This window comes from Ylistrum balloti, unplaced genomic scaffold (genome assembly GCF_031769215.1).
Source record: "Ylistrum balloti isolate Yb309-2 unplaced genomic scaffold, AGI_CSIRO_Ybal_v1 Utg370168, whole genome shotgun sequence".
Classification (NCBI taxonomy): Eukaryota; Metazoa; Mollusca; class Bivalvia; order Pectinida; family Pectinidae; genus Ylistrum; species Ylistrum balloti.
The window spans coordinates 164,780-179,583 of record NW_026782160.1 but is presented as its reverse complement, the minus strand read 5'-3'; the positions used below and the strand labels follow the sequence as shown (position 1 = coordinate 179,583).

The 14,804-nt window shown below is 35.6% G+C and overlaps 1 protein-coding gene across 1 annotated transcript; it reads left to right on the top strand.

Moving 5' to 3' along the window:
• Window positions 1-4,978: 4,978 nt before the first annotated feature.
• LOC132551042 (heat shock protein HSP 90-beta-like) lies at window positions 4,979-10,210 on the top strand. The gene is made up of 7 exons (XM_060215146.1): window positions 4,979-5,080; window positions 5,897-6,853; window positions 7,069-7,425; window positions 7,683-7,830; window positions 8,168-8,436; window positions 8,921-9,254; window positions 9,712-10,210. Exons 2-7 carry the CDS (start codon window positions 5,912-5,914, stop codon window positions 9,819-9,821), a joined length of 2,160 nt encoding a protein of 719 aa, XP_060071129.1. The 5' UTR covers window positions 4,979-5,080; window positions 5,897-5,911; the 3' UTR covers window positions 9,822-10,210.
• Window positions 10,211-14,804: the final 4,594 nt, after the last annotated feature.

Below are 14,804 nucleotides of genomic sequence, written 5' to 3'. Positions count from 1 at the left end.
GCGCGCGCGCGCGCGCGCGCGCGCGCGCGCGCGCGCGCGCGCGCGCGCGCGCGCGCGCGCGCGCGCGCGCGCGCGCGCGCGCGCGCGCGCGCGCGCGCGTATCAAATAGTACGTAATATGCTATTGATGAGAGGAAAAATCATCAAAATGTAAGTTGTGGAACATTTTCAAATGTTGGGTTGAATTAGCCTATGGTTGAATTGCCGATTTTCGACTTTCTTTAGATAATTAACAAAAAAACGAGAGTATTTGCTCGGTATGTTGTGAATATGTACACAGATATGAAAAAAAAGTGAGAGAAACACTTTTTCATAAAAAAATCCAAGATGGCTACTTCGCAAGTCCCCGTGGTTGAAGACATTGGCTGACAAATAGACAGAACAACAAACAAAACGTGTTCCTTATGATTTTGGTTGGTTTTCGCATTTACGGGAGTGTTCATAGCTACGGGCGATTGTATAATACCTATATTTACAAGTTTGGTTAGTCACATGGTAACGGGGATCTTTCATATCGAGCCCCAAACATACTTTCGACATATGCACGTTGTTGCCGCATGGAAAACTATTTCAAGTTTTGTCGGGATTTCTTTACCTGTGGTTGTAATGGTCGAGGGTTTTCCAGCGTCCTGTAATACCCAAGGTAGTACAAGATACTGGAGATGTGCGCACACATTCCCATCGTTCTCTCTCCAACTGGACACTGGCAGTAGTAGTCCTTTATTGGGGCCTCAACATCGGGTGAAACGGTGAACCGTATCCAAACGTTATACTTCGTTTGGCTTTTGTGTCGGGATGTATTTGACATCGGAGAAGGTCTGGGGAGTGCTGGTAAAGCCACACCTCATAGTCGCCGTCATCACTTAAATGTTCGGCGATGTAACCAGGAGCCAGAGATATCTGGTACGTTCCACACGTAATGGTTCTCAAGTAATCAAGATCATTAAAACACTGGGAAACAGTACTTTTTTTTTTTTTTTTTTTACACATCATAAAACTGTCATGAAAATATCCGCTCTGATATTCAATATAAAAGTTTGTATATAATAAGCTATATAATAGGGTTTCAGACAAGGTTGTTACTCATTTCCCCTTTTCTTTCAATTTACAACCACATTCAGGCGGCGATATGAGAACATTCCACCACATGGAATTAACTGATTTTTGGTACACATATGAAACAAGTAAAGCTCTATCCGATGTTCTGATGGAAATTTGCATCCAAAACTATATAACGGGAGAAAATTGCAAATTTATGGCATTTTTCTTCTTAACTGTGTCTCTGCAAGTGCATTTTCATCCGAGCATATATTTTTTGTTATGTTTTATGAATAAACACGATGTTTTGGAAATATTTATCAAAAGAAATTTATACTATGTTGCAAATTACAATTTCGAGATAACCTTCTTTTATTTACGAACTTATGTCTTTGATGCTGAAATTGACAACTTTATAAAAATACATTTTCACTGAAATTATGAAATCTGGGTGTCGGAAAGGTGTAAAATTATTTTTCGGAAAAGAAAAAACAGTAGCTGAGCTAGATAAGAAATTATACGGGGGCAGGCTCCTATGGAGAATTAACATTACTGGAAACAGGCCCTTTGGTCTCCAACTATCCGCGAGATTAACACGTCGAAAAGGCAAGTCATCGATGTTTTGTCATGATTTCATGTATTGTTTAAGTGTTTAGAATGATTAATCTTCCATTAGTTTTTCTTTTTACTAATATACGCCAATAACTTTAATTATCATATGTAATTTAACTGTCATTCGATCAATAACGTGTTTTTAAAAATGTGGTCAAATTGAAGCGTCAATTATCAATTAATTCAGGCCAGGAAAAGCTGCGTGCAGATGATCTCGGGGTCTGAATACCTGTCATGCAATTTAATTCAGTAACGAAAGTGATTTATTTATTTCATTTTATTTTTTCGTAAAATAAAAGCAATGCTTTTGTCGATTCTAAATTCCTATTTGTTAATTCTGATAATACTAACTTTATCCACAACACCTGGTTTTATTATCTTTGTATTTTGTCAGGGGTATCGTGTAATCATCTGTGTTGATATTTCGCTCTCATTTCATCGAATCTTACTTAAATTCAAAATTATGTTGACATGTTGATCGCGCATTGTCAAATGAAATTGTGTACCTAAGAAAGAGAAACTACATCATAAATGTCATTAAAACACTGACAATAGGACAACACAGGATAATGCAAAAGTGCATGTTCCCAGCATCACATACAAATTTTGAGTGGACAATTCCAACACATGGTGATGAGAAATTTGATAAGAACTGTGCTAAGAAAATATGTTATTACTGTGCATTATAAATTGTGTTAATAATAAATTACTTGAACTTGATAAATAATTTTTGGTGTGCTTATTAAATATTTCAAATTCAGTTCAACTTTTTGTTACATTTTTTTTGACAAAATAATACAATTTAATGAAAGGAGTGTAGCCTTCCCATGTCTGAGGCTGACTCAGCTTGTAAGATTGTCTTACTTTGCTAAGGATGTTGGTCATCGAACTTGGTATACTGGCCATTGTTAAACAAATAAGTTAAGACAAGGTTAATTGTCTTGAGGAAAGCAGGTATTGTTAACCAGTATTTTGTTTTTGAAAAAGATAACTTTAAGTATTCATATATGTATTCATTGACATAACAACTCATTACAACCAGAAATAAGTGAATGATGAGGTCACCTTAGCATGTGTTATTTTCTCCTTAAAGGACGCAAACAACTAAATTACTATCAAGTTAGTATTCCAAGTTCAATACAAGTGATAACTGTCTAGATTCATAGAACCATATCTATTGGACTGTCTTCTCCTTCAGAAGTCAGCAACCGGAAATACATATGTGAAACTAACCACCCACTAAGGACAAAAAACAACATTTTACATCAGTCTAAATCTGCACCACACACCAGATACTGGCAGAAAGTGTGGATAAATATTACATAGGGAAGACAGTTCTGTGTCCCTGCTAATAACAAATGTTTATTATATCACAAATTAAAAATATGTTTTCTTTGTCATACCTTTTATGCCATGGGCTAATCTAGAATTGTAGAAAAGAAGGGGAATATATCCCTTCTAGTTAGAATTCAAAAGTGGGATAGGGTTTAAAGAGATGACATACATGAAGATTAAATTAATAAAATGTGACAATGTGGTTATATCAATACAAGCAACTTTCCATTAGAATACCAAAACTGTTGTAAACTTTGGCATTTTAATCACTTTTTAATGAAACATAACAAAGTATAAAAGAAATTCAAGGTAGTCTAAAAGTCATCAGCTTATGCAGACCAAAGATCAGGTAAACCTGGTAAATATATTCAAAGCTTACTTTAAGCAGTATACATTTATTCAAACACTTCAATACATATTACATTTTGTAATAACATTATCAGCATTTATTGATGTTATTCAATTTTTTAAGGTAAATATAACTTCCTAGTTATGGATGTCCTTTCGTATTTTAATTCTGATGTGTGAAAACTGCTTCTGGATTTCATCTTAAATTTTATTAAGCACAATTTACCATCATTAACATCTATAGGCTGCTAAAATTGCTCAATTTCACTATTAACATCACAGTGACTGCAGAACCTATATCTATTTACCTGTCTTTGAAGATTTTTTTTTTTTATTCCTTGACTAAATCTATTAAAAGACATAACTATATACAAACCAGGTTCCGGTATGACATTCAGCATTCTCCTAATCTATGTCAATTATATGCAAATAAGATGTTTTCGATTTTTATTAATATTTAAGAGTTACCTCCCGTTGTGCACTCAGTACTAACTTATGTCGCAATCCGAATCTTGAGCAAATAAAACGAAAAAATGAAAACGCGGTATTGAGTCATCCATGGGCCAATTAGTCTTGGTTTCACTGCGTATTTAGAATATAACAAGTATCTAGGTCCGTGGTATCGCAATATAGACTATGTTCAGAAGTTTTGGCCGGTTATTACTGGAATTTCCTGTGAAAAAAACTGAACCGCATTTAAGAGTTAATGTTTTCCTTTAATTATTACACACTATTAATTACATAATAAAAAAGGGGTTATTTGTTTAGAAAAAATGTGAGGGTCCTTACGTCGCTACATGTGCGTGAAAAAATGTATAAATTAAATGCCACGGACTTGAAAAGAGGTGCAGCAACGTTTAAGTTTCTTGGGTTTTTATTGTTTTCTAGAAAGTTCCAGTCCTACCTTTAAAAAAAATCATCACCAAATCAAAAGTTCGATTTCATCTGTTGGCTGAACCAGAGACGTATATATCATATATGTGTTATATATGTCTCTGCTGATAAGATAAAGGGACTTAAACTAAAGTCTATGAGTAAATCCATATAATTTAGCATTCTCGATACAACCAGTCCCTGACGTCTGCTGCAGTAGATAAAACAAAAACTATCAGTTAATTACTCTTTGTCACTAAATATGCTTATCCGTGACAATAATCAAAATTAAAACCGAGCTTTCAGTTTCCAGTTTATAAAATAACTCAAAATGAATAATCTGTGAGTCATCTGACAATTTATAAAAAATAATCAATTTTTCTCGAGTAACGCTCTTAACAACACACAATTTAGGATACAAGAAAAAGTTTATTTTCCTATGTCAGCGAAGCACACCGAAACGACCCCTTTCGATCACCGGATATCGTTACAGCAGAATCTTCCAGAACAAGCCTACTTCCGACAGAGTGTTCTAGAAAATATCTGTTTACGCCGGCATATAATTAGTACACTCCAACTTCCGCAAATAGTTCACTTGATTTGGTTTGTTCGTAGCTTCTTGTTCGCTTTAGCAATGTAGAAATTCCTAATTTCTCATGGTTTCTGATATTGCATTTCGTTTTGTACTCTTAACATATTGCGTAGATGTAAATTATGTATTTTGCCAAATTTGTGTTCTCGATGGTTCGGGAAACGTGTAGTGATATACATAAAGTCCAAAGCGTGCTTCACATCAGACAGATTAGCAGCCGGCACGCCGAAAAGAACAGGCTAAAGGAAAGAGACTAGAAACACATTTAAGAAAAAGAACAAAGGTAAGAGTTTATAACCAGATGTTACAGAGTAGACTAAATGCACAATAGTAAATTCATATTTGTATTTTATGATAATTGTAAATTGTTTTCTTTTCCTTTTCTAAATTTTAGAAAGCACGTGGGTCTTCATTGAATGTGATGATCGCACGCGGTACATGTATCCGCATGTGTCGAGCACGATTAATAAATGTGATAATTTGTATATTCGATTTATGTGTTTGATATGCGTGTGCAACTTGTGTACTTGGAAATTTATTTTCACTTTCGATATCGTAATGACATTACTGTGTAGAAGATTGTGTTTGTGCTTTTATATGGTGTACAATGCATTTCTCATCTACATTTAATATACCCGCTAATCGACCTTCTTCAACATACTGAAGATAATGATGAGTGCAACATTAAAAATGGCAGGTATTGCGTATTACGAGCATTTTCATCTAATTGTATTTTCTTTTTGAATTAGTTGTTTTGGAAAATTTCATATATTGTACATACACTTTAAGGATGACGCATATACATTTCAATTAATCATCATTGCACCAACAAACATAATTTTCATTACAACACGTATTACATTTTGAAATTCAGACTTTTGTTATAAGATATTTTTCTTAACCAGTTTTTGTCTCTAAGAATTTCATAGATTTCTTTGGAGACAATAAAAAATGTCAAGGAGTGTGTGGATATGCAATAAAGTTGCAAAAACTGAGACTATCTCAACATTACACACAGCACATTGCAGAGTTGACCATTTATTAGGACCCAATGCAGGTATTAATATGCATAATCATGATATGCTTATTTTCTCTGCAGATAAAAGAACAAGTCATGGAAGATGGAGGAGATGTGGAGACATTTGCTTTTCAAGCAGAGATTGCTCAGTTGATGAGTTTGATCATCAACACCTTCTATTCCAACAAGGAAATCTTTCTCCGTGAATTGATCTCCAATTGTTCTGATGCTCTTGACAAAATCCGCTATGAAAGCCTCACTGATCCATCAAAACTGGATTCAGGCAAAGATCTAGAAATAAAGCTTGTTCCCAACAAAGATGACAACACTCTTACCATTATGGATACAGGAATTGGAATGACCAAGGCCGATTTGGTAAACAATCTTGGAACCATTGCTCGCTCCGGTACCAAAGCTTTTATGGAGGCCTTGCAAGCTGGTGCAGATATTTCCATGATTGGACAATTTGGTGTAGGTTTCTATTCTGCCTACCTGGTTGCCGACAAAGTCGTGGTTGAGACAAAGAACAACGACGATGAACACTATGTCTGGGAATCATCAGCTGGTGGATCTTTCACTGTCAGAAGTGGAGATGGCTCTTTCAACAGAGGCACAAAAATCACCTTGCACATGAAGGAAGATCAAGCTGAGTATCTTGAGGAAAAGAAGGTGAAAGAAATTGTCAAAAAACACAGTCAGTTCATTGGCTACCCAATTAAGCTGCAAGTAGAAAAGGAAAGGGATGTAGAAGTGTCCGATGATGAAGAAGAAGAAGAAAAGAAAGAAGAGGACAAAGATGCTGAAAAAAATGAAGATGAGAAGCCAAAAGTGGAAGACTTGGATGATGAAGATGATGATGATGAAGATAAATCAAAAGATAAGAAAAAGAAGAAGATCAAGGAAAAGTATATGGAGGATGAGGAATTGAACAAAACAAAACCAATCTGGACCCGAAACCCTGATGACATCACACAGGAGGAGTATGGGGAGTTCTACAAGTCTCTCACTAATGACTGGGAGGACCATTTAGCTGTCAAGGTATTGTATCTTTATATCTAGATTAACTTTGACAGATGTCTTATTCAATATCCAGAGATTTGATAAATTCATCACTGCCTTAATAATTTCGCATTTTTCAGTCAAAATCTTAATCAAATTATACTAATATAGATTGTTGGAGAGGTTTGGAAGAAAGTAATTGTTTATATTCTGTTATCCATCTGATAAACTAATAAATAAACTTTTGTTTACAGCATTTCTCTGTGGAAGGTCAGCTTGAATTTCGAGCATTGCTGTTTGTTCCAAGGAGAGCACCATTTGACCTGTTTGAGAACAAGAAAAAGAAGAACAACATCAAGTTATATGTAAGGAGAGTGTTTATTATGGACAATTGCGATGAGGTCATTCCAGAATACCTCAACTTTGTCCGTGGTGTGGTCGACTCTGAAGATCTGCCATTGAACATTTCAAGAGAAATGCTTCAACAAAGTAAAATCCTTAAAGTCATCAGAAAGAACTTGGTAAAGAAGTGCATGGAGCTCTTTGATGACATTGCAGAGGACAAAGAGAATTACAAGAAATTCTACGAACAATTCGCCAAGAACCTGAAAGTACGTATAAACAAGCTTTACCGTAATGTATGGGGTTTCTAAGTTTCTAAAATGGGTGATTGGTGGTTTTAATGAAAAGCAAAGAGTTGCAGTAGTTTTTAAAGTGTTGTGGCTAGAATTTAAATGTATTGCTGTTTATTATTATTGTGTTTTTGTAAAAGGATGTCAGTATGTGATTAATGATGCAGAAGAAGTATCAAAAAAATCTCAAATTCGGCACAATTATAATATAACAAATATTTATTGCTATTCTTCAGCTTGGAATTCATGAAGATACAACAAACAGGAAGAAAATAGCAGATTTCCTCCGATACCATACATCTCAGTCTGGGGATGAAATGACCTCACTCAAGGAATATGTCTCCAGGATGAAGGAAAACCAGAAGAGCATTTACTACATCACAGGTATAAATTTGGGATAAATTTAGGCATTAAATAAAAATACACAGCTGCTGATCTGCTGTTAAAAGTGTGTTTAATATCCTGGTAAAACATGACAAGCATGAGCTCGTACAACTTTGAAGGAATCTAGTTGTTGGTTTTGTTTGCATGTTGTTGTTTTTTATATATATATATATATAAACCTAGCAGAGACTAGGATTAGTGCTGGTGTGTATTCCAGGATTAATGTATGGGCAACACTGGCACTAATTGTAGCTGTACATTAAAGCTACTGACAAGACTTGTCGGAATAGGCATCTTTTAATATTGTATTTGTAATCAATTTGGTTCTGTATTACAGGTGAGAGCCGAGAGGTTGTCCAAAGTTCAGCATTTGTAGAGAATGTCAAGAAGAGGGGTATTGAAGTGATCTACATGGTGGACCCTATTGACGAATATGCAGTACAACAACTGAAGGAATATGATGGAAAGACCCTGGTGTCCGTAACAAAGGAAGGCTTGGAATTACCAGAGGATGAAGAGGAAAAGAAGCGATTTGAGGAAGCTACAGCTGCATATGAGGGACTTTGTAAAGTAATCAAAGAAATCCTGGACAAGAAAGTTGAAAAGGTTTGTAAGTTCAATAAGACGATAAGTCTCTGACTGGAGGATAATATGTAAATGTGAGGAAAGCTATTTACAAACAATGTTGGTTTTTCTCAAACACCAAGATCATATGGCAAAAATGTCAGTTGGGTCAATTTTGACGAAACCGACAAATCATAAGCCAAGACATTGTACTTTTAAAAGATTTGATTTGCATTCATACAAATGATATTGCATTGTATTATTGATGATTAAAGTTTTATATTAACTTTTACACTGAGCAGCCAGGCTACTTAATGAATGATGAAAGGGCTGTAGATTTTAGGGCAAGAAGAAATGAGCTAAACTTGTTTCTAAATTGAGATTGTTAGGAAAGGGAAGGTAAAACATTGGCTAAAGGAATGGTTTGAGAGCAAATTTAACACTGGGGAAAACTGTTCATGGTAAAGAGTAATAAAACTTAAATTTTTATTTCCATTGAGGTTTACCTTTGGTGTATTTTTTGCAGGTAACTGTTTCTAACCGACTTGTCACATCACCTTGCTGTATTGTAACAAGTCAGTATGGTTGGTCTGCAAACATGGAGAGGATCATGAAAGCTCAGGCTCTCAGGGATTCATCCACTATGGGATACATGGCTGCCAAGAAACATCTAGAGATAAATCCTGACCATGCCATCATCAAGTCCTTAAAAGAGAAAGCTACAGCTGATAAAAATGACAAATCTGTGAAAGATTTGGTTCTGCTGCTGTTCGAAACCTCAATGCTTGCATCCGGATTTTCTTTGGAGGAGCCCGGAACTCATGCAAACAGAATCCACAGGATGATCAAACTTGGTCTCGGTAAGACAGTAATATCAATATACTTTAGTATGAAAGTTTTGTTGATTTAATTGGTCAAGTCATGTTTTCTTTAAAATGTGCCATTATATTGGTGTCCTGGAAAAAAATCCTTATTATATGAAAAGTTTTGTGTCAAATTGAAAGTTTTCAACCCAAAATTTTAACTCCTGATGTTTTTATTCACACTCATGTTCCTTATACATTGGAATTAAAATATTCTTTGTTGAACTTCTAGAACCTTCAGAAGTAGTTAAAAAGTACATAGCAATTTCTAATCCATTGAGGACTGCATACATAAAAACTTGCTATGCTGGTCGGGTATCCAAGTCAACTTGGTGTTTGGTCACTGCAATTCCAGGAAAAATCTTGAAAATTTGGATAACATCTGATTTCAGCTGAAGGAGTAGGAAAATTATGAAGTATAACCATGATGAAAAATTGAATAAATCTATTGTAGGAATCGATGATGATGACGCTGGAGCACCAGAAACAGACGAGAATACAGAAGAGCCTCCACCATTAGAAGGGGATGAAGATGATGCTTCAAGAATGGAAGAAGTAGATTAAATAGTCATAATTAAATCTTCAGCAATGGACCATAGAGCAGATGTTAACACAAAATATCAGGAATACCTGTTTGGCATTTACAATAATGCAGACTTGTGGTTTCTTCTAGCTATAAATAGACATTCCATCTTGGAACTATTAATTTGACATTAGTAATGCACAATTTTAGTTTCAAGATAAAGATTGTGAGAACATAACATCTTGAAGGAAGAAGCAACATGATCAACAATACCTTTAACATTAAGTTCAGAATTCATCCTCCATAACTTACCATCATTACCGTCATTTTCCTCGTTTTGTCATGTCATTATTTTTTTATAAGTTGTCGGCTGTTATGTGTTTCAAAAAAAAAAACGATAAATAAAAAGAGCAAAAAAAGTGAAAACATAGAGATTGCTTTAGAGTTTTGCATTGAGGTCCTATGACCTAAAGAGAGGGAAAGAGTGTGTGTATGTGTCAGTCTTGGCCCGAATTTTTTGGGCGAGTGTTCAAACTTTATATGAATTTCTGATAATTGGTGCATTATGAGAGGTGGGGAATGTTGCACGCATATTTCTGTAGCCATTTTTATGCTCCCTGAAGAAAGCATATAGTCGCCACTTTGTCCGTTGGTCATGATTTTGTCTGGAGCATTACACCAAAAACTATATGAGGTATCAACATGAAAAGTCCTTGGTAGATAGATCTCAACAAGTGCATTGCACAGGAACTATTTTTCTCTTTTAAATAATGTAGGAGTTATTGCCCTTTGTTATTTTTCATTCCTATTTTTTTCTCCGATACGGGAAGCATAACCAGCCTCTGACGGTCATTGTGACTGTAGTCATGCTCTTTGTTATACTTCAGTCAAATAATTGGCCATTGGTCGTAAACATTTGTGCTGAGATCTGGCATTTTTCAGCCCATCTTTCTAACCAGGTAGCCTTACTAGATCACTTTGTTCCAAAACTAGTCTATTGTATTTGGAAGTTTCCAAGATTCCCTTGTTATTTTTCATTACAATCTTTAAACCGATTTTTTTTTCAAAACTTTGTAGGCGTAATAGTTTAATTCAGCAGTTATTTGAAGGGGTAATTGTCCCGCCTTTGTTTAGCATTTAAATTTTGTATGGGAACTGTCTATTTACAACTATTTCTCTCTAAATTGTAGGCTTCATAAGCCGTACATTCCTTAATGGCATGATTTTACAATTCAGGAAGATTTGTTGTCTTTTTATTTCTTTCCGATATCTTCTCCCCCAGTTTTTAACCAATATCTTTGAAACCTGACCTTTGTTCTTCCCAACTTGTCCAGAGGATATTGCCTCTGTCATTAAAATGATTAAAATACCGTTTTCCTCCTGACATTTTATTACAATTTCGATACTTGTATCGTGCGCTGTCTGCTATAACATGATATCTTTGACATGGGAGGGGCATGTGTTGGTGCGCCCAGCATATATATATTTTTTTTTTACTTTGCCAAACCAAACTTAAGTGTCTAAAACATCCCTCAAACTTTGCGTTGCGTTTCTTGGTTTCGTATGTCTAGGACATAACTTCCCTTCAAGCTGATCTAGAGTCTATAATTTGTAGACATCATGGGATGGTAGAATACTCAGAAAAAAGGGACAAAGTATGAACAAAGCAATGCTTTACAAACACCCATGAAAGAGTAAGTGTATTCTGGAAGGGTAAGAGTTTTCTATTTATTGCTGACGAAGTCCAAGTCGTGTCACGTGCTCATAAGGGAAGTCTACTGGTTTCGCAATGAAATACACGGGAAATATCAAAACGTTTCCATGATCAACTCAAAACTCTTTTTAACATTCCTGTCGTCGACATTTTCGTTTTGTCATATTTTGATCCGTTTTTTCAGTGTTGCAATACCCATTGTGTAAATTTTGTCCTGGCCACACTTAAAAAATAACACCTAACGAAGCTATGATAGCTGAATTTTCTCATTGGCTTATGTCACCAAAGATAGCTACGAAATTTCAAAAATCGCCAAATGCGACTGTGTATCTGATTACCGAGATTTTTCAGAATTTTTTAAATATTTCGCTTTCGATCTTGATTTGCAGATTCCAAATGTGTTTGTATTTCACGGGGTTATGAACTCGCCTATTCCTCGAGTCGTTAGGAAATAAGTACAGTATTCCATGTATGATAAAATTTGTAGGTAAAAGTGGAAAAAGCATTTGTGAAGCTTATTCAAAATTTATATGCACTTTTTACCGTATTGTTTTTGAGTTATGGCATCTTTATTTGGAGTAGACACCGTAGAGCTATATTTGTGATATAATATTAATCTTTCGCAAACAATGTAATATTATACTGAAAAGATAATGAAACGCAACTTATTACATTGTAAAATATTGTGTACTGAATATACATAGCCACATAAAGAAAGGTAAGAGGAATACTGGGACAGCTTACATAATCCTCCAAATCCGTCATTTGTGACTAATCCAGGCGCGCCTAAATTACCGATAAACCGTGACTGTACAAATGCATGCGTTCTGCTTCATTCAAACAAGTGACAAATTCTGATTTACAAATATGCCACGACTAACCCTACTTGATAGAGGACGGGGTCTCACAATGTCCATTGAAGGTATCGCTCTACAGCTACTCACTTCGGAGATCACAGATCAACTACAAGTTGGTTAGTTGTACGTCCCAACGCCACGAGAAGAGTTGATGACAGAATGAGATCCGGACGTCTGACCTCGCGACGTCAAGATCGGTCATTGGGCCTGCACACGTGCGTGACAGGAGATTAACGACACTAAATACCATTGGTAAAGAAAACAGTCGAACCTACCGAAAAATATCCGAAACAGATTGTGAGTTGCAAATTTATTTCCACATAGACAGTATGTTGGTTTGTCACTGACACCTCAACGTTGAGCACGTCGTATGCGATGATTGCCGGCACATGTGGCCATACGTTTCCATATCAAACGCTGGAGGTCCTTGCTCTCTTTACAAATAGATTTTGATTCGCGTTATTTCGGTCCGATAGCCGTCATCGTGTGACCGGCGTCGAGGACAGCGTCTTGCAGACGCTTATGTTGCGGAGCAAGACACATTTGGTGATGGATTAGTTATAGCTTGAGGAAGAATTGCCCAGGGTTTTAAGATATCCTTGGTGATCATAAACGTGAGGAGAGTTTGTAGGTACTTTCTTGCAATCCAGAACATCGTCCCTATTGATTGGCATCTATATAGCCCCGATTTATCCCCAATCGAATACTTGTGGGATGAATTAGACAGGAGAGTTCAGAATCGAGCAAACATCATAAATAACATCCTCTAATTGGCCAACGCACTTACCGAGGAATGGAGTGATATTCCTTGACGGACAGTCAATGTCCTTATGAACTCCAGGCCACGAATAACTAGGGACGCTATAGCTGTTCAGGAATGGCACACACGATGTTAGGGTTCGATCTGAAAACTGACGTTATTTCAATATTGTGTACATTAGGGTATCCTTATTCATGACAGCATAAGGAATTCTTCATTTGTTAAAAATCTCAGAAAATCTTAGGACGAATTGTCCGTTTTTCAAAGTTACCTTTCGCATTTCACAATTAGGCATATTGCTCATAAGTATTATTCTAGTAAACCGTAAAGTTGAAGTTGTTTCCTTTTCATCCGAGTATATCACAAAAAATAGACCAAACATTGTAGATAACAAAAATCAGAATAATATTTATCACAAGGAAAACGAGTTTTCGATCCCGTTTTTGATTGGTATCAGACGTGTTACATAAAGCTGCCATAACATTAAATAGTGAAAAGCATAGCGAAATGTCTGCCAATACTTACATCCCTGTCCGAAATCAGTTTACTGGTTTTGTGGTTGTTATAACAAGGTCAATATTTACATTAAATGGTCATAACAAAATCATGACAGTTACCTTCAAAACAATCGAAAGGGGGAACACGTATTCGTTTTCATGAAATTCATTTAGATTTAAAAAAAAAACAAAAAGGTTGATTTTAGCTTTAAATTGAAATTTGAGGAAAATACGTTGTTTTTCCATCTAATATTAAAAAAAACAGAGTTATCCTCCTTTTCATTGTCAACTGCGACAGGTAAACACACCTCGTGTGAGCTACATCTCTGATAGGCGATCAAGTTCATCGTCAATCAAGATCTCAAAATGTCGGAGAAAAACATCTGTTAACGTTAAATTTTTGTATCACCGATTCTGATTATTTATCAAATATTCTGATAAGATCTCATTTAATTTAGCCTTTAAAAGTCAACAGTGATCAGGGCATTTATCTAATAGATCACAAAATATCTTACAAACTTTTAGATAAGGTATACTTAAACAAATAAGAAGTTAATAAATTCGATATTGTATATAAGCTGATGTATATCATATATCTATTGTCTGAAATCGTGTCGAAGTTCCTTGATTGGTCATGGGCTAAGCTTTCTTCACAACATTTTCCTAAGCGGTTTGAAGGGAGATAACAACGGTGGTCTTGCGTACTTTCCAGCCGCGGGGAGCACGGGACAATTGTTGTTTAATTAAGCTCATTACTCACATACATTATGTTAATAAATTAACTTTCCTTTCCGCTCAGTTTAAACGTTTTATATATATATACCCCTTGAAATATCTGGAAGTATGCGATGAATGACAACTGTTGCCTGACCCTTTACTACTGTGCGATCTTTTGGGGGTAGATAGTAATTAGGAATGCATCTCCCGCCTTATACTAAGAAAATAACCCGATGTTGAATAAACAACATTGTTTTTTAGCATAGATTTTGAAATAATAAGACAAAATTAAAAAAAAAAAAACTTTTCGGTCTCTGCCATCCTTGATACTCCAGGGGTTACGATCACTTTCGCTCTCTGCACCTCTGGAACATGTCATGGCAACATTTAAGGTACAAGCAATTTAATTGGTTCCAGGATAACAAAATAATCAACCAGAAGCTGATACGCTTTTACTAAAGATTACAGTGACATCCAAC